The 22,032-nt window shown below is 42.2% G+C and overlaps 1 protein-coding gene across 3 annotated transcripts; it reads left to right on the plus strand.

Moving 5' to 3' along the window:
* The first annotated feature begins 2,613 nt into the window (after positions 1-2,613).
* On the plus strand, positions 2,614-19,048 carry SLC38A2 (solute carrier family 38 member 2). Of its 3 annotated transcripts, XM_075428192.1 has the most exons (16): positions 2,645-3,102; positions 3,572-3,775; positions 4,034-4,115; positions 4,262-4,377; positions 7,467-7,540; positions 7,638-7,730; positions 7,927-8,008; positions 11,059-11,141; positions 12,124-12,182; positions 12,310-12,459; positions 13,193-13,272; positions 13,367-13,467; positions 13,839-13,963; positions 14,627-14,771; positions 14,889-14,986; positions 15,709-19,048. In XM_075428192.1, exons 2-16 carry the CDS (start codon positions 3,657-3,659, stop codon positions 15,805-15,807), a joined length of 1,506 nt encoding a protein of 501 aa, XP_075284307.1. In that variant the 5' UTR covers positions 2,645-3,102; positions 3,572-3,656; the 3' UTR covers positions 15,808-19,048. The 3 variants fall into 3 exon arrangements, with proteins under 3 accessions (XP_075284306.1, XP_075284307.1, XP_075284309.1); XM_075428191.1 differs by having other exon boundaries at positions 2,614-3,102; positions 14,627-14,986; XM_075428194.1 differs by lacking the exons at positions 2,645-3,102; positions 3,572-3,775; positions 4,034-4,115; positions 4,262-4,377 and adding an exon at positions 4,389-6,812.
* The last annotated feature ends 2,984 nt before the right edge of the window (positions 19,049-22,032 follow it).

The raw sequence follows: 22,032 nt of genomic DNA on the forward strand, positions 1-22,032 counted from the left end.
CCAGCCTGCATCTTTGCAGACCACCGAGTCCACGCAGCAAAGCCATGAATCCTCCTTTTCCCAACTCACCCACGCTCCCAGCTCTTCCTCGCGACAGACCACGTCCGTCATGTAGAGCAGACCACGGTGCAGCTGCTTCATTCGGGGCACGGGACAGCTCTCAGGTCTCTGTCACTCTCTGCGTTACCGTCCTTCCCCAGACTCCCGGCAGTACCAAGGTTTTCACCCGATGCCAGTCCTTGCTCTGTGGGGATTTTCATACTATTCGTACCAGGCGCAGGCAAAATGAATGTTATGTAGCTATTACTACAGATTGCTTTGACATAATATATTACATTTTTCATTAGACATCCTTTGGACAAATTAGGAAGTATCACCTAAAAACCATGTGGATGGACTTGACTTTGACAGTATTACCACACACATAACTTTTTGATGCATACCATAAACACAAATGACTGCACTGAGCATGCGCTACAGATAGTTTTACAGTATTCCACAAGGTTTGTTTATACATGTAGGAAGAAACAGCATGAAACAAGAACCTCCCACGTTATAAAGGCCTTTTATTTGCTAAAGCACAAGCAAACAAAAAACACAAGCGCTTGCCAGCTCCTTTTTCTAAACATAAAACCACCTAACCCAATTCAAAAGGAAACCATTTGCAGGCTGAGGACTGGTAGGCCGTGTTACAGCGAGGGGCAAACCTACACTGCAGACTCAGCTGCAAACCGACATTTCGAAGTTCATAGCAGATACCTCTTCGTCTACAAAACCCCCGTTGCCTGTCTGTAGAATAAATTGAAAACTCTAGTTCATTTCTGCCTCTGTAACTGAAGACCACTCAATTTTTACAGCACCTAAATAATGACTCACTTACAGTGTCTTTTACAGCATCCTTACAACAATCTATCTTACTTTTGTTTGTCTGGTTTTGCTTTGTTTTGAGAGCATAGAGCATCACTCCCTAAACGATTATGAGGTCTTTCAGCAAGGGAAACCTGACTAACAAGACACATCACCTCACAGCTCTATACTAAAGAAAATATAGAAACATGTTTTCACTATTTAAAAAAGAACAAAATAGAAGGCAAACAAATGGAAGGTATAAAGATGAGGGTGACTGAGGAATAAGGAGGATGAAAAGAAAGGGAAGAAAAAAAGAACACAAGAAGACCAAACAAAAAAAAAAAAGGGAGAAGGAAACCCAAGACAATGAAAACAAATGAATTGTTGAAACTAGGGTGGGAGGAACTAAGGAATATAAATTTTTATTATTCTGATTACAAAATACATTTCAAAATTGGATGAAACACATTGTATGTATGTTTTGCCAAGGACATTCTTGGCAATTACAAAGTTAGGAAAATTACAATTCAATCAGTGAGGCGTTACTTAAAACCACTTGAAAAAGCAGACCATTTGAGCCATCGAACAGGCTGCGTGGGTAAAGATTTTAAAGACTCAACATTCTGGAGCAGCGCGGATCGCACTCGCATGTTGCACAGTGAGCCTTCCAACAGTGGGGCCATTAGATAAATAACAATTTTTCTCCCTAAATCTATTTCACCAATTTTTCGTCTCATAAATCACCAGTGAAGCCCCATCATCTTTTTCCATATAAAATGAGGGCAGTTCTAGTAAATAAAGTTCAAGCACTTACGCAGTAGAACTTTTGTTTAGCTGTAAAATCTGGTTTTAACATTTTACGGTGTGCAGCTCACGGCCACCAGACCACGTCTATGAAGATGGCTTCTGAGTTTATTAGACGCACGTGGGATGCTTTCCCGCGCACCGCACCTGCGTGCTCGCCTTGAAAAGGGCGCTGCCCTCCTCAGCGCCTCCGACAGCTACGGCCCGGAAAACGCCAAGAGCTACATCACAGCGCTTCGCTGTTGCACCGGCAAAACCCACAGCTAAACAGGTCGCCTTGACCTCTCCCACGTAAACTGTAATTTGGCGGGAACTGCTAACACCCAAAGAATGGGATCGACTGAAGGACGCGCAAGGCATCCACCGCTCCCGCTCAAACAGGTGCCTTCCCCGCAGCGAGGTTTATTTATGCGGAGCCACCACCCTGCTGCGGCCTTTACGGCTGAAAGGCGGCTACGCAGCCGGATTTTCACAGGACCGAGCAAGCCGGCCACAGGCACTCCCGGCGCGGCTTGGAACCGCCTCACGGCCACGGGCACCCGACGCCGCGCTGCGCGCCGTCCGCAAGAGGGGACGTCCGCCCCCAGCGCGCCCGGAGCCGGCAGCGCGGCAGCCAGCTCGGCCCTCAGCCGACCTCCGGGCCGCCACCGGCCGCCCGGTGCCCGACCGCCGCCCAGGACGCACCGCCGCGGCCGCGCCCTCCCGTCCCCTCACGGCGCCCGGCCCCGCCCCTCCGCCTCACACACCGGCCCGCGGGGGGGCGCTGACGTCACAACCCGGGGGGGGGGGGGCCGAGAGCTGCAGTGATGGAAAATTTTCGGCTCCGCAGCTCCTGCGCGTGCCCGTTCCCCTCCCCCCCCTGCGGAGGTGGGGGCGCTCTAGAACGTTCTGCGGCGGTAACGGTCGCGCTGCGCCCGCCCTGAGGGAAACCTCGCACCCCGCACCTCAGCGGGGGCGGGCGTTTCGCCGTCCCTCGTGTCCCCGCGGCCGCCCCTCGCTTCAGAAAACCACCACACCACCCCCCCGCCTCAACAAACAGAGGCCGGGCGAGACCCCCCCTCCGGCGGGGGACAGCGCTCGGCGGTGCGGGGTAGCCCAGCCTCAGCCCGGCGATGCCCCGGGTCGGGGCGGGAGCTCGGCGCGCCCCTCCCCTCCGCTATGACGCGTCCGCATTCCTGCCTGAAGAGCGGCGGCGCCCCGCGGGGCCCGTCAGAGCGGACGCGACGCTGCTGCCGGCGCGAATTTCCCATTCCCTTTAATACCGCTGGCTTTTCCCCACCCACCCACCTTTATTTATTTAGGTGTTTTTCGCTGACGCTCTATAGTTAAGCGTTTATTTTTATTTTTTGCCCCCTCCTCCCCTTGCGAGAAGCAGCGGCGGAGAGCGGAGCGTCTGCTTAATCCGGCGCTTCGTGAGGAAACCTCGCCCTTCTAGCTGCCGCGGAGAAGGTACGGCGGGTTCGGGGCCGGTCCTTCCCTGCCCGGCTCAGCCCTACGGGTGCGGGTAGGGACGCAACGCCAAGCGAGTGCGGCGCAGTGCCGCGACCCGTTCGCGTTTCGCCGCTGGAGACGGCGGGATGCCCGGTGTCGCCGGCGAGGAGGGAGGGAGGGAGGTAAGCAGGGAGGCGGTGTGACAATCTCCCGTCGGTGTTGCATCAGTCCCCGCTGCCGCGGCGGGGGAGCGGCAGCGCTGGCAGCGATGCCCCGGGACACCTCAGGCCCCGCCGCGGGGATCACCTTTGTCTGCCCGCGCGCCCCCCCCCCCCCGCCGCCACGCGCGCCCCCCGCCCCGCGCGCCTGGTACTTTTCCACTCGGCAGCGGCGGCGGGCGGGGGCCGGCGGGGCGCGGGCGCGCGCGGCCCACGTGACGGGCCGCGGCGGGCCGCTGCGGCACTGACGTCGCCTCCCACCTCCGCAGGCAGCGGCGAGCACCCACCCCCCCGCACCCCACCTCTGCCGCCAAGGACAAAGAGCGGCCGCCGAGCCCCGGCCCCGCCGTCGCCATGAGCAGCGCCGAGATGGGCAAGTTCAACATCTCTCCCGACGAGGACAGCAGCAGCTACAGCTCCAACAGCAACGACTTCAGCTACCCCTACCCCACCAAGCCGGCCGCCATGAAGAGGTGAGGGGGCTCCGCCGACCGCCCCGGTTTCAGTCCTGCCCGTGCTGACACGGTCACAGAAGCACGAGAGTGACCGCGGATGTAAACACGCGCAGTGCTTGGCGTACCGGGCAGGGTGGCAGGTGGGGGGGAGCAGTGTCCTCTTTTTGGGTCGTTCTGTTGGTTTTCTCCTGTGAGGTGGATTGGAAGTGCTGAACGGGAACGGAAACGCACAAGTCACCCCTGATGTTCGCTAATAATGCAATGATTTTTTTACAGCCACTATGCAGATATTGATCCAGAAAATCAAAATTTCCTGCTCGACTCCAATCTTGGAAAGAAGAAATATGAGACTCAGTATGTAAGTACACAGCAGTGATGTTTCAAAAAAATAAAAAAACAACCAAAAAAAAAGAAAAAGGTGCTTTCTTGCCAAATTTATGTTTGTTTTAATTCTGAAATAAGTAATAACTTTTTACTAATTATTACCTGTCTCCCTTTTCTCAGCATCCGGGTACTACTTCCTTTGGAATGTCGGTATTTAATCTGAGCAATGCTATTGTGGGTAGTGGCATCCTTGGTCTTTCTTATGCCATGGCTAACACTGGAATTGCTCTTTTTGTGTAAGTATCTTTTGGTTCCTCAAAAAAAAGTCTTTCTGCTGTGTAATTAATAATGGAAAAATACTCGATGTAAGAATATGACCTTTACAAAATACCCAGTCATTGCTGTAGGCACAGAATTGCATTCTAGGATTTATGGCTTGTTTTAAATTAAGAGTTTGTGATGCATTCAGAAGGACTTGCAAAAATTAAATGGATTCATTGCAAGTTCTGCACCCTCAAAACATTTTACATTGAATTTTCCTTTACTTAGCTGTAGTTTCTCCATGCATAACTCGCAGACTTCCCTGGAAAATTCCATTATCCAAGTGGAAAAGAGAGGTGCTACTTAACAGACTCAAGTCTACATCAGCTTTTTCCTCCAGAGTTTGCTGATTGAAATTAATGACTGCAGTGGAAGTCGCAATTACACAAAAAGTATGGGATCAGCCTGTAGAGAGTTAGAAGAAAAATGTAGGCAGAAGAGGATTATTTTATTTGTCCCTTGCAAGTCTGGCCATGTCTGTTCTTAAAATAAAATTTCTGTGGCCCAGTCCTACCGGTCAGGGACATGGTCTCCTTTTCCTCAGCTGACGTAGTTTTGCCTATGGAGGTGCGATGTACTTACACCAGTAGAAGAAGCCTTTGTATTACTATGCTTTTACTCCATTCAGTGAACTGGTTTCAGCTACACCTATAAAAATTGCTGTCTCCCTGCAAGGCAGGGATGTGGAGTAACCAGCATATCTTTATTGGTATGTCTATATTGGCAAAAGCTTTCATGTATAAGGCAAGATTATAGTAATGTAATTGGAGATGGCATGAGGGAAACAATTTTGTACTGTGCTTCCAAGTGTCTTGGGAGAGTACATTTCTGATGTATTGGAGGCAGTTCAGTTCACACGGCATGTGATACCAGTGACTGAGCGGAAATGGGGATCCGTGGATATGTTTAAAGGAACTTGGTATTTTTATCCCAGAAATAGTTAAATATGCTCAGTGTTCAAGAACATTGTGAAGAGTAATCTTTAGTTCAAAATTTGCCTTACTCTGTTGCCAGATTTCCACAAAGCTGTAAGTCAAATTTACTTCCAGGTATTTCGCAGTGTATCAGGGTGGTGTTCAAGTTCCCTGAGGATACTACTGTGTAGAGTTTTATTCTGAAGTGTTTTATTTTAAATATATGGTGATTTGTTAATTTTTTGCTAAGGCTTTGACTTACTTAGATGATGCTAAATTAAACGAACAATTTAGCGGCATGAATTCAGAAGAGATAGATACTTTATCTCTCTACACGTCAGTTTCGTGTTTTAAAGATGTTCTGCAACACATACAAGATAATCAGCGTAGTGCATGTTAGAACATCTCTGAAGAGAGGGGAAAAAAAGAATTTAAGGCTAGATATTTGAACAGATTTGCATATAATGGGAGGTCCTTTTTCGGAAGAAAATAAATGTTCAAAACTGTCAACAGTTTGGTGCTGAGGTCATTTAGTTGCCTTCCATTTCCAGATACTGCATGCAGATCTGTTTGTGTTAGTATCAATTCAAAGATAAACTAGCTTGTTGCCATTCAAAGCTTTGAGTATAGTTCCAAGGCAGGAAAGCAGTCAATCACTGATGACACTGAGGGCGTAGCAGACATCCTTGAATAACTAGGTTACAGATTCAGATCCAGATGCAGTTGATTAAAACAGTACATTCTTCAACGACTGTGTGGAGTCACTTGTGTCAGTGCTGTGACTTGTCACTCACGTCAGCACTAAATAAATGAATAATACGGTCTGGAAGCCTGAAACTGAGTGAGCTTCAAGATGAGTTTGCTGACTGATCTTGTCAACACTGTAGGCAGCCGTTCGAGGTTAGGACTGAGGGGGCCGGGATCTGTGCTGTTTTAACGACATGTAACCCTTCCGCATCTCACTGTGCTGTTTCTAGTTCATGGCTGAATTAAATCCTGGTTAATCTTTACTTGTCAGAAATACAGAGGTTTATTATTTGTGTGTTGGTGTTGAATTGGCACATAACACAAGTTTCATGTATTGCTTGTACAGACCTGTGAAGTTTTTCTCAGATGTTCTTGTTTCCAGTTCTTTGTGCTGTGTTTACTAATTTTGCAGTGACACAAAAGGAAGTGTAAAGAGTACTCCAGGAACTCTTAAATGCAGCTTGCTGGTTTTGAGCATATGTGCTGATTCTTAGGTTTCCTGTAAAGCAGATTGCTTGTATTGGTATAAGAAAGGCCAGGGTTTTTTTGAATGTGTTGTAATTTTCCACTGTGTTCTTCAGCAGCTGAGAAGTCCCCCCTAGTGTGCCACTCCAGGAAGTGCATTTGTTATGGGAGAGATCTGTTGCTGAGTGATCCCAATTTTAGATGTTGCAAATGTGCTTCTGAAAATAATGTATATTGCTTGTAAAAGCTGTGAAGAAGATAAACAAGCTACTAACGATTCCCATGTAAGCACGCAAGAAGAGTAACTTTTGAGCAAAGATTTTTTTTTTTAATGACAATAAATATGTATTTCCATTTGAAGACACAACTCTCAATACAGCTGAATTTTCAGTCACTTCTTTAAGGCTTTTGCAGTTTCATCTTTACATAAAAAAAAAGACATAACACAGTTTAAGCTGAAAAGCTGATTTGTTTAAGACCAAGAGATAATCCTCACTTTAGCTACAGTTAGTCGCAGCTTGATGTTCAATAGATGCATGAAACGCTGTTGAGCAAGGACAGGAAGATGGGCAAAATACAGTTTCTTACAATGATACAAAACCATTCCCATTGATACTTTGTCAAGTTATTTATATCAAATGTGGCCAATTATAATGGCCTGACACTTGCCGGTGCTTATGCCACCTTACACTGAATGGAAGCGTTGGCTAATCCTACACTAGAATTTCTCTGCATGCCAGTGAAATGCTTTTTGGTATAAAATCCTTTCTAAACTAGGCATTAATTGGGTTTTCAGAATGCTTTTATCTGGCCTTAGGATCTACAGGGTTTTCCCAGATAATAATATGATTATTTTTTATGTTTGATCTGACTTTATTTAATAAGGTTATAATAAGTCGTTGATGGCTATTAAACATTTGCGTGTTTCTCCCCCACAGGATACTCCTGCTGTTTGTCTCAATATTTTCTTTGTATTCAGTGCATCTCCTTTTGAAGACTGCCAATGAAGGAGGTATGGCAAATAACTATTTTACAAACACGTGGTGTTTGTTTCATGCAGTCTATTTGTGAAACACACCCTTCCAATGGATTCTTTTGTTTTCTTTTAGGATCTTTATTGTATGAACAGTTGGGAATGAAGGCATTTGGTATGGCTGGAAAACTTGCTGCTTCTGGATCAATTACAATGCAGAATATTGGAGGTGAGGACGAGATCTTAAAATGTCTGTACAGTCGATAGTAATTGTTCCCTACTTATTCTTGGAGACTTTTTTTTTCACACAACATGTGTTCATTAACTGCTTGTGTTCAAGTGAGGTTATGAAACATGTTATGTGATTCTTGCATCTTGTGGCATATTCTATATTTGTAATGATCTATGATGTTATTCACCTACAGCTATGTCAAGCTACCTCTTCATAGTGAAATATGAGTTACCATTGGTCATCAAGACATTTATGAACATCGAAGAGACCACAGGGTAGGTGTTAGAACTCCTCATCAGAGAAACTATTAGGAGAAGCAAATACGGAGACTGTATATATATTTATATGAAGACCACGTTCGGTACACCGTAGGGTAGCTTCTTACTCAGACAGAGATACAGGAAGTTTGCCCTTCCCCTGAGTGCTCCACTACATTTAGATCCAGCCTGTCCTGGGAACAGGGTAGAAAAATACAGGTATCACATCATATTAGACAAAGTTGTTCTCTAAAGAACATCAGGTAAGTGTTAATGTATGTACCACTCGGTACATACTCTCGATAAGGAAAGGTAAATGTGGTTATGGTTGTTTTTTGGTTTTGGGGTTTTTTTCTTACTGCGTTCTAAATTGAACTGATTAATTTGATTTTCTAGTGTTAATATGGTGGGAAGTGATTAAATATAAGACTAAGGTGCAGTTACATAATGAATGTCTTGAAGAGCAGTTCTCAAAGAGACATGGGGACTAAACATTGAACTAAACCAGAGTTTATATGCCCAAGACTAAAATGGTGGACGGATTGCCATTTAGCTATGGAGACAGCTTGACTCCATAGTGGCTTTCCTGCTTGGCTTTGAAAATGGGTGCCTTGGGTAGGGTTCATTTTATCTAACCGTACCATCTGAAAGTTAGATTTTGAGCTCATTGTTACTCTGGTCTTGTGGAGAACAGTTATTCTCTGTAGTGGTAAGTTCAGTGCACCTGGCTTAGATGCCTGTTTTGGGCATCTCCAGAGAGCGATTTATGATATCGCTCTGTGTTGAGAGGGTGTGTAAAAACAGCTATCTAAAACAAGATGCCTGACTTCAGATGGATAGAGTTAAGTGCTATAAATCTCACTCTTCAGAGTTGTACTTCTGTGCCTTGTCCTGAAGTGTCCCAGTCTTGAGAGGGCTGAGCAGCTCAAGACTCCAACTTACAACTAAGCCTGAGTTCAGAAGGTAGGCATTTTTCTGCCTGTGTTGCCCAAGCGGTTCAAGCCATTTGGTGGTGTTCATACAGCTTGCTGATAGACAATGTCATGACAACAATGCTAGCCATCTTTTTTTTTTTTGTTTTTTTAAATGTACTCAAAGAATGTACCTGCCCTATTTAATTATTAGTGTAATGTTCACAAATTCTTTGCTGGGAAGGTTCATTTCCCTCATCTGGCTGAATTCAAGTCCGTATTTTCCACTTCTTAAGAAAGTCCCTGGCGTAGCCAGTACTTACAAGGGGGCTTGGAGGCAAGTATTTTTAACTGTCCCATCTTCAGGGAAGAATTGAAAATCGATTGCAGTTGAAGAGGGAAAGTTAAAGGCTGTGAATCTCCCTGGATACAGCTGCTGCTTTGCAATATCTGGCAGATAAAATTAAGAAATGGAGATTTGTATCTTAAGTGGTTTTTTTTTTGTTGTCTGGTGTGGGGTAGCTGTACACTGATGTAAGGTAAATCTTTTCTCAGTGCTCTGGCAATTGTGGACCCCATTTAACTGACTCTCTCCATGCATTGCTTAGGGGAGTCTGGGTGGCTACCATTGGCATGGATTCCACTCTGGCAGCCTGGTGCCTAAAATGTAAGCACTTACCTGTTTAAATGTCCCAAAATAATGCTTACTGTAGAAGATATTCTGGAATTCTGAGACAATACTACAAATACTAGCTCCATCATTAGAATTAATTTGGTAATTTTCAAAGTACTCAGCTGTATTTTAAAGCTGTGCAATCCCATTCTTTACTCTTCAACACAGAAGGACTTTTAAGTCCTTAGTCTGAAAGTCCTGACGGCTTCAGTGGGGGATATGCACAATAACAGTCCACCTTCTTATGGCTATCAAATGCAAGGAATCTCTGTGCTGTGATTTCTTTTAAATTTTCCACAAAACTACTACATTAAAAAAACAAGAAGGTACATGATGTTAGTGTCCTACACATCTGAACTTTCTAAACCACAGTTTTTACATTCAGTTATCCCAGATAAAACTGGAGAAAGAGGTGACCAAATTGTTTTTGTGCTTACTACATAAATCCAGAGCAAGTCTGTTAAAGCTATTCCATATTTCCACTTCCATATATAGACTTACTCTTCAGCAATTGAGTTTGAATGCACAAATTTCCTATTAGGTCATTAGTTTTTCTTTGCCTAAATAGTATGCAGTCCATTTTAATACAAATACTGTTAGATGATACCATAACAGGATACAAAGTATTAATATTTGGAAATAATTGCTTAGTCTTACTTTAATTGCTTAAAGCATATAGGATGGTTCTGTAGGACAGATGAAGAAAGCAATTACCCTGCCATGATTAAATACTCAAGATCAGTTTTGCTTTTTGTTCAGTGAAATTACGTTACATTTGCACAGATTTAACTTTGGCTTTCTGTGTTTCAAAGGAAGATGTTAATCTTCTGACACTGCAAAATGTTTTGTCAAAAACTAGCTGCTGCTTCTTACGGAATACGTGGCAAAAATGATTGGAAGGAAAAACCTTCTGAGGTTCTTATCTTAGTTTCCCTACTGAAAGGGACTAAACACGCCTCCAAGAGACTCCTGGTGCTTGTTGGAGTTTTCTCAGCCAGTGGGCTTGAGCTACTGCCTTAACTCCAGCCCTCACCCGTTTTTCTTTAACTCCTGCAGGGCACCCAGCAGAGTTTTATTTCCATTGAAAGTGGATCACTACCCTGCTGGGTCCCTGCAATATGCTGATACATCTGGAGAGTTGGGAACCAACATTTAAGCAAATTACTGGGGTTTTTTTGTGATTAATCCCAGCTGACTTTTTTCTGACCATTTACTTTCCTGTCTTCTGACTTCCAGATGCATATTAATTTTAGAAAAGGACACTAAAGGAAAGGCACAATGCAGGTTTGGGGTGAGATAAGAAGGTATGGTAGGGCTTTAGGTCCATATAGTAAGCTAAATACTAATCCTTTGTGGTATCAGGTAGTACTTTTTTTTTTTTTAAGAAACCATATGTTGTAGGAGAAGATAAGAGTGAAGACTAAACTGCAAATGTAATTTTAAAATGCTTTGACTTGCTTACAAATCTTGCCGTTTTTCTGCAGAGAATGGTATCTGAACGGTGACTATTTAGTGCTGCTGGTGTCTGTCATCCTCATTCTTCCCCTGTCCTTACTGAAAAATTTAGGTAAGCAGAAGAGTACAATCAAAATAAAAATGCATTGAAAATACTGTGGGGACAGGAGTTGATACAGTGTTTGAGACTTGAAGTACTGTGTGAATTAACAGCTGTCTCCAAACTTGTCTCTTGGGACTAAACAGTATTTAGGTAATTGCTGTCAGTCTACTTAAGATACTTGATTTTTTTTTTCAGTTACAGATATGTTTGTGGAAAACAAAAGGACAGTAGATAGGGTAGCTTTAGAACAAGGCTCAACAGTAACTTTCTGCTTGTGTTCTTATCACAAAGATAACCTATTTCAGTCAGTGGTGAGATAGTATAATGTTGTTAGTAGTGAATAGTGTTACCATCTATACTATAACAGTCTCAGCTGAATAGGGGTTCCAGCCCTGGGCAGTAAAATTGTCTTTGCAATGTAATAGAAGTCACTTTTTTCATTTTAGATCCCAGGCAGTAGCAGAATATTCATACTAGATGCTTTATCAGAAATGGCTGTAATTCAGTGATATATGTGAATAGTTCAGTTAACGCATCAGAGATTCCTGTAGTGGAACCTTACTAACTGAGGGTCCTGATGTGAATTACTTCCACAAATGAAGTGAATCAATAAAAACTGAAAGGAAAAGGCTAAGTCATCTCACAGAGCATTCTATTAGAATTAATAGTGTAATCATGCTTGGTATAAAATGAACAATTCACATAGTTGTTGGTGTGGGTTTTTCATCGTGGGTTTTTTTTTTGTAAGTTATACAGCTGAATATTACAGACTCACTGTACATACAGACTCTAATATGTCTTTGAGAACTTTCAGATCTGGGTTGAGATTAGCAGGAAGTCAATGAATAATTAACTGTTCTGTGTAACACTGAGAAAATGGCAATCTAAAGAGATCACTGACAATATATTTTGTCATAATGTTGTGACTTGAATGGTGTTTCTGTTTATCACACCTTAGATTTTTTTTTTTTTTTATCTTTCTTGAACACAGGATATTTGGGCTATACCAGTGGCTTTTCCTTACTTTGCATGGTCTTCTTTCTGATTGTTGTAAGTATAATCTTGTAGACTTCCAGTGCTTGTAAAACTGCATTTCAAAGTGAAATTAAATACAGTTTCTGAAAAGTTTCACATGTTGCATTAGTCAAAGTAACAATAAGTGTGGCTTTATTTCTAGGTGATTTGGAAGATGTTTCAGATTCCTTGTCCTATGGGTAGTGACATCGTGAACATGACATTAATAAATGTGACTCTGGCACCTTTGGTAGATAAAAACATAACAAGTGAAGATGTGTGCAAGCCAAAATATTTCATCTTCAATTCACAGGTAACTGACTAAAAATCAAACTCTCAGTTGAAAATAACTGAGAGACTAAATACATAGGAGATAAGTTAGGTCATTTTTCCTTCAAGTAGTTGCCCAGTTGTAAACTTGGGATGTGCTGAGACTTTCTGTTCTGGTAGAGTTAGGAACTGTTTACCTCCTGTAGACTGGGTGTCTAATTTCTGTGTATTTGGAGTGTGTAGAGGAGCTTGACATGCCTGCCTGAAAGGAGTGGCAATAAACACATCTCGTTCTTCAGCACAGGATTTCTCAAGCTTTCTCAAGTAAATTAGGAAAGCGTTTTAAAAAGCAGATTGCAGAAGAAGGTGAAGTAAATAGTAAAAGCATGTGAATAGGAAATGTATGCCAGGGTTTCAGGAATGCTCCCAATTACGGTGGTGAATGTACATGAGGAAGAAGTATGTTTAATGGCCAATACCAAGATCAGGCTATAATGGCTTAAGCCTGTCACATGCAAACATAATTCTGAATGCAAATGCATTCAGCTCGGCATGGACTTTGGTGAGATTTGAGAGTATTTGGTACCTTAGGGTCTGGGTTTGAGAAAACAGGAACTTGTTTTAATTTTTGCTAAAGTTTCAGTTGTAAAGAATAGCTGGTCTTTATCAAAAACTAACCCAATGCCTAAATCAAAACTGAAAAATCTACCAATGAATTTCTTTTAAAGCTAAATTTCTAATGTCCGTTAGATACTTAAGATACTTTTGTTTTTCAGACTGTCTATGCTGTCCCAATCCTGACATTTTCTTTTGTCTGTCATCCTGCAATTCTTCCTATCTACGAAGAGCTGAAAAGGTAAATGTTAGATATGTGTCTGCAATGTCACGAAACAAAAAACTAGCATAAACCAGTAGGTTCTCATTGCTAACAATGTTTCTTTTTGTTGCAGCCGAAGCCGTAAAAGAATGATGAATGTGTCCTATGTATCTTTTTTTGCCATGTTCCTCATGTATTTGTTGGCTGCTCTCTTCGGATACCTGACATTTTATGGTGAATATTGCCTTCTCTGCTTTCTCTTCAATTAATTAGGTTCTGCAAACCCACAGTATTACTTTCAAGTCGGAACAAGCAGGCATTTACTGTGGGTTCTAAATATATACTGTTCGTTGGGGGTCTTTGTAATGCTTTTGCAAGTGCAGACCCAAAAGGAGATCAGCAGTAGAATTAGGCCCAAGTCACAGGATTAAAACTGGATTAAAACAGAATTTGTGCCTGTGTAAAATGGAGACGTGCTTACAGGAGCTGTTGAGGCTTTCAATTCATATTGCTGTAACTGTAAAATTCACTTAGGATTTTGAGCAGAAGTGCTTCTTTGAGAAGTATGTCACCTACATCTAATTAAAATACTGTGTTCTTTATAGGAAAAGTCGAACCAGAACTGCTTCATACCTACTCTGCTTATCTGGGTGCTGATATTCTTCTTCTTATTGTGCGTCTTGCTGTACTGATGGCTGTAACCCTTACTGTACCTGTAGTTATTTTCCCAGTAAGTATTTTATTTTTTTAATCTTACTACCTTTTTATTTTCATCACCTATTCTGCTGCAGTTATTTACTGATTTGGTAGCTTCCATTTATTAATTTAAAGAATTTTTCTCTTACCTGAAGAAGGAAATTTATTCTGATAAGCTTGATGAAGTATCTCTATACTGTTAATTCAAATAAATTCAATAAAAAGGCAGCATTTACAGAACAGTATCTAGAAATACATTCAGTTACATTGTTTTCTTGGTATGGTTTGATTGGGGAAAGTACATTGTGAACACAAATTCTGACCGTTTAGGTGTATATTGTTGGGTAGCATCCTTACATGCTGCAAAAATCCCTGGGGTTTGTTTTTGTTCAAGACAGATGTTTTTCCTTGTTTTTTCTGCTGTACTGGCTGTGCTTTGAAAATCTAAATCACTGAAAAGAGAAACAGAGCAGAAACACAGAGCTGCCTCTCAAGTACCTAAGTAAATATTTAAAAAAAAAAAAAATTTACACCTCATTCAACTTCTATTAAAATTTGAAGTGTTCAGGAAAATTATGTTCAGATACTTGCAGAAGAAAGGTCTAATTCAGGTGACAGTCACTGACTTCCGCAATGAAGACTAAACTGGTGTTTTTCTCTTTTTTTTCTTTTTTTTTTTATCCCCCCCCTTCAAAAGATCCGCAGTTCCATTACCCAGCTGTTGTGGGCAGGAAAGGAGTTCAGATGGTGGCGTCACTGTTCCATTACAGTTGCACTTCTGGCATTTACCAATGTGCTTGTTATCTTTGTCCCTACTATTCGAGACATCTTTGGATTCATTGGTAAGCATTTTCATGTCAGTTCAAGTAGTCTTTCAAATCTCAGAAAATGCAGTTCCTATCTAATTAAATTATATTTACCTGTTTATGAATATTTATTTATATGCTTTTTAAATACAGGTGCATCTGCGGCTGCCATGCTGATCTTTATACTTCCTTCTGCCTTCTATATCAAATTAGTGAAGAAGGAACCAATGAAGTCGGTGCAAAAGATTGGGGTATGTATAGACAAATATGTAGTAGTTATACTTGCTTACTAATTCAGAGCAAGAACTTCAGTTTCCTTCATGATTTAAGAATTCTGAAGTCCTGGTGAAGGTGGTCAGTGAATTGGCATTTCCTGTTATCTCTGTGAATACGTGGCAGTTACATAGGTACTCAAAACTGAGGAAACAGCCGTCACAAGGCTCCATTCACTTTAGTGACTTAGCTCACCCCCCAGTCTCAACAGTAGTCATCCTGTTGCTGATAAGAACCAGATTTCAACAGATTACCCTTAAGACCTATACTGAAAAGTCTTCTTGGTCTTTAAATTTTCTTTCAAGACTTACTTAAATAATTTACCCCATATTGTTTGAGTCATCCTAGCTGATCTTGGTGCTCTTACTGATCTTGGATGTACTGACTCGTAATCACATCTTAGGCGTACTGAGTCAGAATTAAGTCGGCGCAGTGGCACAGCCTGACTGGTATCAGCAGCTACCTTAATTTCCCTCACTTGAGGGTGAGGTCTGCTATACTGAAAATAAGTGTACTTTTTTATTTGAAAAATTGCCCAAAGTGTAAGAAAGATAACCTAGCTCCTTGTTGTTTACTGCGATCGCTTGTATCTTTTATTTTGTCCTCCATGAGCAATGGCATCTGTGCCCATAAATGGTCATGGCTTTGTGGGTATAGTAGCAGAAACTGAAATATTTCTTTTATGTTTTCTTTTTTTCAGGCTGCACTGTTCTTTCTAAGTGGTATACTTGTGATGATTGGGTGTATGACACTGATTATTCTAGACTGGACCCAGAATGTTACATCTGATGGCCATTAACTGACTTGGTGTAATCTCTAATACTCCACTTCAAATGCCAGTGTTCACTCAGATACCTACTGAGAATGAAAGTGAACTATTCAGCTTCCTTTAAAATGCAGATTCTTTGTTGATGGCTATTCTGATTGTAGAACACCGGAACTCTTGTCTCTAAGAAACTATTCTGCACAATTAACGTCAAACCACATGAGTGTGTCTGGCTGAAGGAAGTGACAACTTTATTCCATTCCAGAGAATGGACAGAACTCTCTGTAGACTTTTATCAAGCCATGTTTGGCTTGCATCATTGTTACTTGGATATTTTGTTATTTTACTTGAATGTGCCTAATGGAACCATTTGATGTGAGAAATAACTCTTTAATTTACAGTAAAGTGTTTAAATAACCAATGAGAGAGAGAGAGAAACGCTATTATTTTTTGTACCAAAAATTCTTAATGGACCTCAAAAGCACTATTTTGACTTTAGGTAACATTTTTCTAAAAAGAATGAAACAAGAAAGAAGACCTCATAAAAATATTTAATCAGTGTCCTAAATTAAATGTAGTTTGCCTTTCTGTAGAGGCATAATTAGAAGACATTTTATTTTAAAAGATACTTCTAATGACCAAAACAGAAAATGAACCCATTCAGGTCAAAATTCTGCAATTATAAATGCTTCCCGTGAAATTGACTTAGCTCAAAGTAGAGTGATGATAATCCTGAAAATCATTTGTCAGCTTACTGAAGTAACTACAGTTACCTTAGTTCCCAAAAATGATGTGGAAACCCAATTTTTTAAGCTTTAAAAAAGACACCCTTTAGAATGGGTGTGTTTGAAAAACGTAGCTAATCTAGAAATCGTAAACATGGTTTTGACATTTCCCTTCTTGAGGTACTCAGTAGTGCAATTGGGTAAAACAGGGTTTGGGGGTTCTTCCTTTTTTGTGGTTTTTTTTTTCTGTTGTACATATATAAAGTGAATGGCACTGGAGCATATCATGCCATTAATACAAAACTCCCTCCTGGAGTTCTCTCTATTAATAAGGTCCATTGTCAGTTGTAGCAATGTTTGGGATTTTTTTCTGTCCAATGTATCTTGAAACACTCTGTAGGAAAACAGAAAGGTCCTAATGTAGTTTACTAGTTGTATAATATTCCAAAAGTGTACAGTATTTCTCAAATTACTCATCCATTATTGGATTTTGAATTACTTGACTATTCTGTTTCTGAGTCAAATCCACAAAATAACTGCACCAGTATTTCGTGCTTGGTACAAACTCTCTTCGCATACGCAACTGGGATTCCTCTTCCAATTTATGCTGTGTACTAGTATTAAAGATAACCTCATAGACTGGATAGTCATCTCATACTTGTTTGCTTCAAAAGTAGGTAAGATTCTAACGAGCCGTAGCTAGCTAGCTGATGAACAGGTGCTGTATGGTTGTGAATAGCTGTTTTGTTTCTAGTGCATGTTTACTCTTCCATTCGTATCCCAGGCTGAAGAGAAGTAACAGTTGTATAACAGCGTACTTGCTTGTAAGAGGTTCTCAAACACAACAATACTGGGTACAAAAGCCTAGATAGAGATTATTAATGAAATAATCATGGCAATGTGGTCAGCTGTCTTCATCTGACACGATGTTTTAAAAATCTGATGTGCTAAGTTCCACTCGGTCATTGTGTCAGAAGGAACGAGTAAGGGCGTGTAATCCATTGATTAAACAGGGCCCGATACTTTTTTTGCTCTTGTAGAATTAATCAAGAACAAATCTGAATGATAGTCACTGTCTGGCAGGTAATGTCAGTCTCTGCCCAGCCATTGAAAATCTTGGGGGGAAAAAAATTGCAGGTATTTTGTACTGATACTTCTGCATGACTGTAAGTACTGGTCATTAAGTCTGTATTGTAAAACTGTAACGAGAAGACAGATTCCTCTTGTGTTGTTTGTATTATTAGTTGGGTGGTACTTAACTGGCAACTAACGATCCTGGAGTCGGCACCGACAAATGCTCCCTAGGTGCTGCTCCGCCTGAGGTACTGCACGTCCGTGGCTGTCGCATGTTACCTGATCTCCACCGCAGTGCTGAGCGTGTGCCGCCTCAGTACGGCAGCTTTTCTTCCTCTCCACAAATGTAGAAAGGTGGAAGAGGATTAAAATGTTGTCTACCTTTGAGCAATTTGTAGCACATAAGGGTTGAAACGCTTCCCTTGCCATCATTTAAAAAAAAAAAAAAAAAGTAGTGAGAAATAGCCTCCTTCCTCTCAGTAACCACGGAAGAGGAGGGAGGTATAAAGGAGAAGTCACTACACAGCCAGCGGCCAGAGAAGGGGAAGATTTTTCTGATGAGACCTCATAATGTGTCATACATGTCACTTAATTCTCCAAATGTAGCAATTTCCATATGTTACATTGTGTGCTATATTATTTTGACTGGCTCTCCACCTGCAACAGTTGAGTTCCACTTGGCTGGGTCGATTTCCAACATACAATTTATTTAATTATGGGATGTTGTTTTTTCAAACCTGTCTGCTTAGTTACCTACATTGCAAACCACCCAAAAGAGCAGCTTCAGTATTAAACCACTGTTTTGTCACCTCAGTTAGACGTTACTGTCTTCCATGATATTTCAGTCATATGTGTAACATGTTATTTATAAAACATTAATCCATTAAAACTAAACCTATTTTTCAATATTTATGATAGTCTATGTACATAAATTGTATGTGTGTATATACTGTAAGTATAATGTATATAATGTAGGTTTGCAATCCAGGATTCATGTATATATTCCTCTCTCATCACTGATTGTTACATCATTTCAAGGAGTTGTTCATGTACATATGTGACAGCTGTCAAAGGAAAGATTCTTTTACACAAAAATGGAAGAAACCATGTTCAGCCTAAGGTGTGTAAGAAAACACTAAGATTGTATTTATTACAAATGTATATGTTGCGATAAACACAAGAGTCACTTGGGTCCATAAAAAGCACCGTTCAGCTTCGTGTGTACTTCTCCTCTGAAATCTACCATGGATGTTACGATTTCCTGAATGTGGCAACCTAACAACTTCTGCGATCCAAGGTCTGTGTCAGGGCAGCGCGTTCAGGCGTCCGGCGGTACACCCCTGTAGATATGTAAATACCCACTGTAGGGTTAGTGGCCAGCAGTCCCGCTGCAGGTGGTGGCAGGGAGCGCAACACAGTTTCAGTGAAACACTGTATATTTGTTTTAACTGAAATAAAGAAGTAGATAATCCGGAGCAATGTTGTGGTGTCTTTTTGGGGGGAGGTGGCTGACAGATTTTCTATAAAGACAAAAGTACACCTCTAATTTAATGCATGTTTAACTTATTTATGAGCACTTTTCATGGTGGGGGAGCGGGAAGGAAAAATAGCATACAACCAAGCCCCCAGTTTAGGACACTACAAGAATAAACAACAAGTCTGGATGTTAATGAGAGATTAAATTCTGCAAGGAACTTGTATTATGTCATTTTTTTGCAGTAAAGGCGTATCTGGAGACAAGACTCAATGTGTTGGATCTTGTGTAAGAAATGAATGGCTCTTGCCAAAATCCTGCACCGCTTTTCTGCAACTGAATCTCCAGGAGAAGAACTACTGCCACTGCAAAAATTTTCAAAATTGGTGTGTCTATTTTGCTTGTATTTTAGCACGTGGATACAACCTGTGTGCGGCGTCTCAGTTCTCCAGAAATCTGTATCAATTCATACAAATTTTGTCTTCCCCAGATACTAAGAATTGGGTGTGAGAGATACTCGACACGTAGCTCGGTGTGTTATGTATACAACAAAACACTGTATGAAAGGAATATTAAAGAGGCACAGCAAAGTACCCTGAAATTAGGAAATGCTTCAATTAGGTTGCTTTAATTACATGATCGTGTAGTGTTTTATGCTGGAAGCCCCACTGAGTAGCTATTCGTTATTTTTTAATCGCGTTTTCTGTGTCTTCGCTCTATGTATTTGTCCAAAGCCTATCCTGATGATGGATGAACGCGCTCACTTCCCTGAGGTTCTCATTGTAATGTCATCTTTGTGAAACACAAACGGTTGTTCGTTTCCAGTGTTGCAGGCCTGTAAGAAGGTGTCAGTTGATCTGCACGTCTGGGCGCCTGAAGAGTGGAGAGGCAGCGCTGTGAAGCAGCCCTGCGGTTGCTCCACAATTTAACGTCCTATTTCATATCTCAGCGTTGGCTTGCATGCACCTGAAGCACAACTGCAAACAGGTTCTGAGCAACAATCGTTCTTGAAACAACCGCCCCAAGCACCAAGTTCGCTGCCTGGAAGCGGTGACCGTGTCTGGAAATGCTCATTCTCACAACCTGCCGACAGTCATTTGGGAATTTCACAGCAGTGGAGAAGCCCTTTCCCTAGCGCGCCACTCAGCTGGCTGAACAGTTAAGCCCACCCATCCGCAATCAGGCATTTCCATCAACTTCAATAATAGGTGAAGTAGTCTTTTCTACGCACTTCTGATTCCTCCCAGGAGCTTGCTCGCCCTGTGTGATGAATCAGATGGTGCAATGGTTAAAAAAAAAAACAGAAATTACGTTGTGTGACAGTGTCTAAAATCCTGCACTTTGAATCTCTTCACCTACCACAAGGCCCTCGCTCCAGAAGAGGGAGAAGCTGTCACTTGGGGTTTATTCACATTGCTGAGATCTGGGAATCTCTTGAGGCCTCCACAGGTGTGAGGTGGCATCTTTACTTTCCCCTGGTTCCCCTGAAATTTACCTGTTTCTTCCCTCCCATCCTTGCCAAGTCTGTTCTGTCCCAAGGTCATGCCTGGGCACCTCACCGCCAAGTGCTGGTGCAGCGGCTGGGTCACAGCTGCTCACGCCCTGAGGTCCCCCCACCACAGCTCGTACGCCCATCTTCAGGGCAGCACAGCTCCCGCTCAGTCTGTGTGCCCAGGTCTCCTCTCCAGAGAAATGGAGCAGAGGGTGGCCAGCGTCTGCCAGCTTTCAGTGGCAGAAGGAGCTGAGATGCTGCGAGGGAGCCTCCAGTCCCATCCTTCGGGGAGTGTGGACATCCCACCCCATCTCCAGTGCAGATGTGCCCAGTGCCTGCTTCCTTGGTCTTCCTGGTTTCAACCTCTTGAGTGTGACAGTCTAAATCCCACCTGCTTTCACGCGCATTTCCTTCTGTCTCCTTGCACAGCTGCTTTTGGCTGTCAGAAGGTGACTCCTTGCCAGCTGTGTAGCTCTTGCTCTGACCCTGGTCCCCGTTTGCCAGCTCCTCAGCATCACCACCTCTCGCAGCTCCCCCTGGCAGCCACCTTTCCTCACCTTACTGCCTTCGTGACTGCGTGCCCGCCCAAGTCTAGTTCCCACCCTTCCACATTCACTTTATCCGGGCACAGCTAGAAACATCTTCCTTTTATTTTCCTAGTCTCTGCCCAGCTGGTCTCCTTATGGCCTCTGCTCTAACTACAAGCCTTGTTTTCTTGTTCTCTGGATGTCCCTCCAGTCCCAGCTCTCCAGCAGTCCCACATGGATTCCTTCGGCGGCCTGGAGCAGCCCACTTCCACATTCAGCTCAGGCATCTCTTGTAGGGACAAGCGTGCTCTTGTTGGCTGAGCACGAAGCCCTGCTGTAGAGAATGAGAGGGGCAACGTTTCCCAGGTAAAAATGATTCATTATTTTACTACAGGAAAACATCCTCTTTTCCCTGATTTTATTCTCAAATGGGCCAAATCATTTAGGCTGATTTTTTTTCCACATGGATGCGCAAAAACGCCACACCGCTGCAGTTACTCATAACGGAAAACGTCAGGAGAAACATCTGAAGCTAGGTGACATTTAAAAGAACAGAAACGTATTCCGGTAAGGGAACTGTCCAGGTAACTTCAACAACAAGTGACATCATCAACCATGTTTGAAAATGATATTTAAATTAGAAATAAGTGCTATTTTTTATTTTTGTTATTATTTACATACATAAAAAAGGAAGAAAAAAGTTTTCCAATTGCAGAACATAAATTGATAGGTAATATATGTTGGATAGGTACTAAGAATAAAATGGAAATCCAGTATGGGTCTTGGAAAAGAAGTGTTGCTTATAAAACTAGCTTTTAGGTGATCTTTAAATCTTCTTTACAGCATCTCCTAACAGCTCAGACTGCAGCAAAATTAAATGGAGCCAAGGGAGGTGCTGCAGGTATTCCCGAGTGCTCAGGAGTTATTGGGCCGGGGCTAATGTGGTCAACCATGCGTCTACTTTTT

Source organism: Opisthocomus hoazin, chromosome 8, assembly GCF_030867145.1.
Source record: "Opisthocomus hoazin isolate bOpiHoa1 chromosome 8, bOpiHoa1.hap1, whole genome shotgun sequence".
NCBI lineage: Eukaryota > Metazoa > Chordata > Aves > Opisthocomiformes > Opisthocomidae > Opisthocomus > Opisthocomus hoazin.

Bases quoted from the DNA above. Each gene is read 5' to 3' on its own strand.
- SLC38A2 (XM_075428191.1), top strand. From the start codon at position 3,657: ATGAGCAGCGCCGAGATGGGCAAGTTCAACATCTCTCCCGACGAGGAC. The intron at 7,541-7,637 runs GTATGGCAAATA...GTTTTCTTTTAG, and splicing joins GAAGACTGCCAATGAAGGAG to GATCTTTATTGTATGAACAG. The intron at 11,142-12,123 runs GTAAGCAGAAGA...TCTTGAACACAG, and splicing joins GTCCTTACTGAAAAATTTAG to GATATTTGGGCTATACCAGT.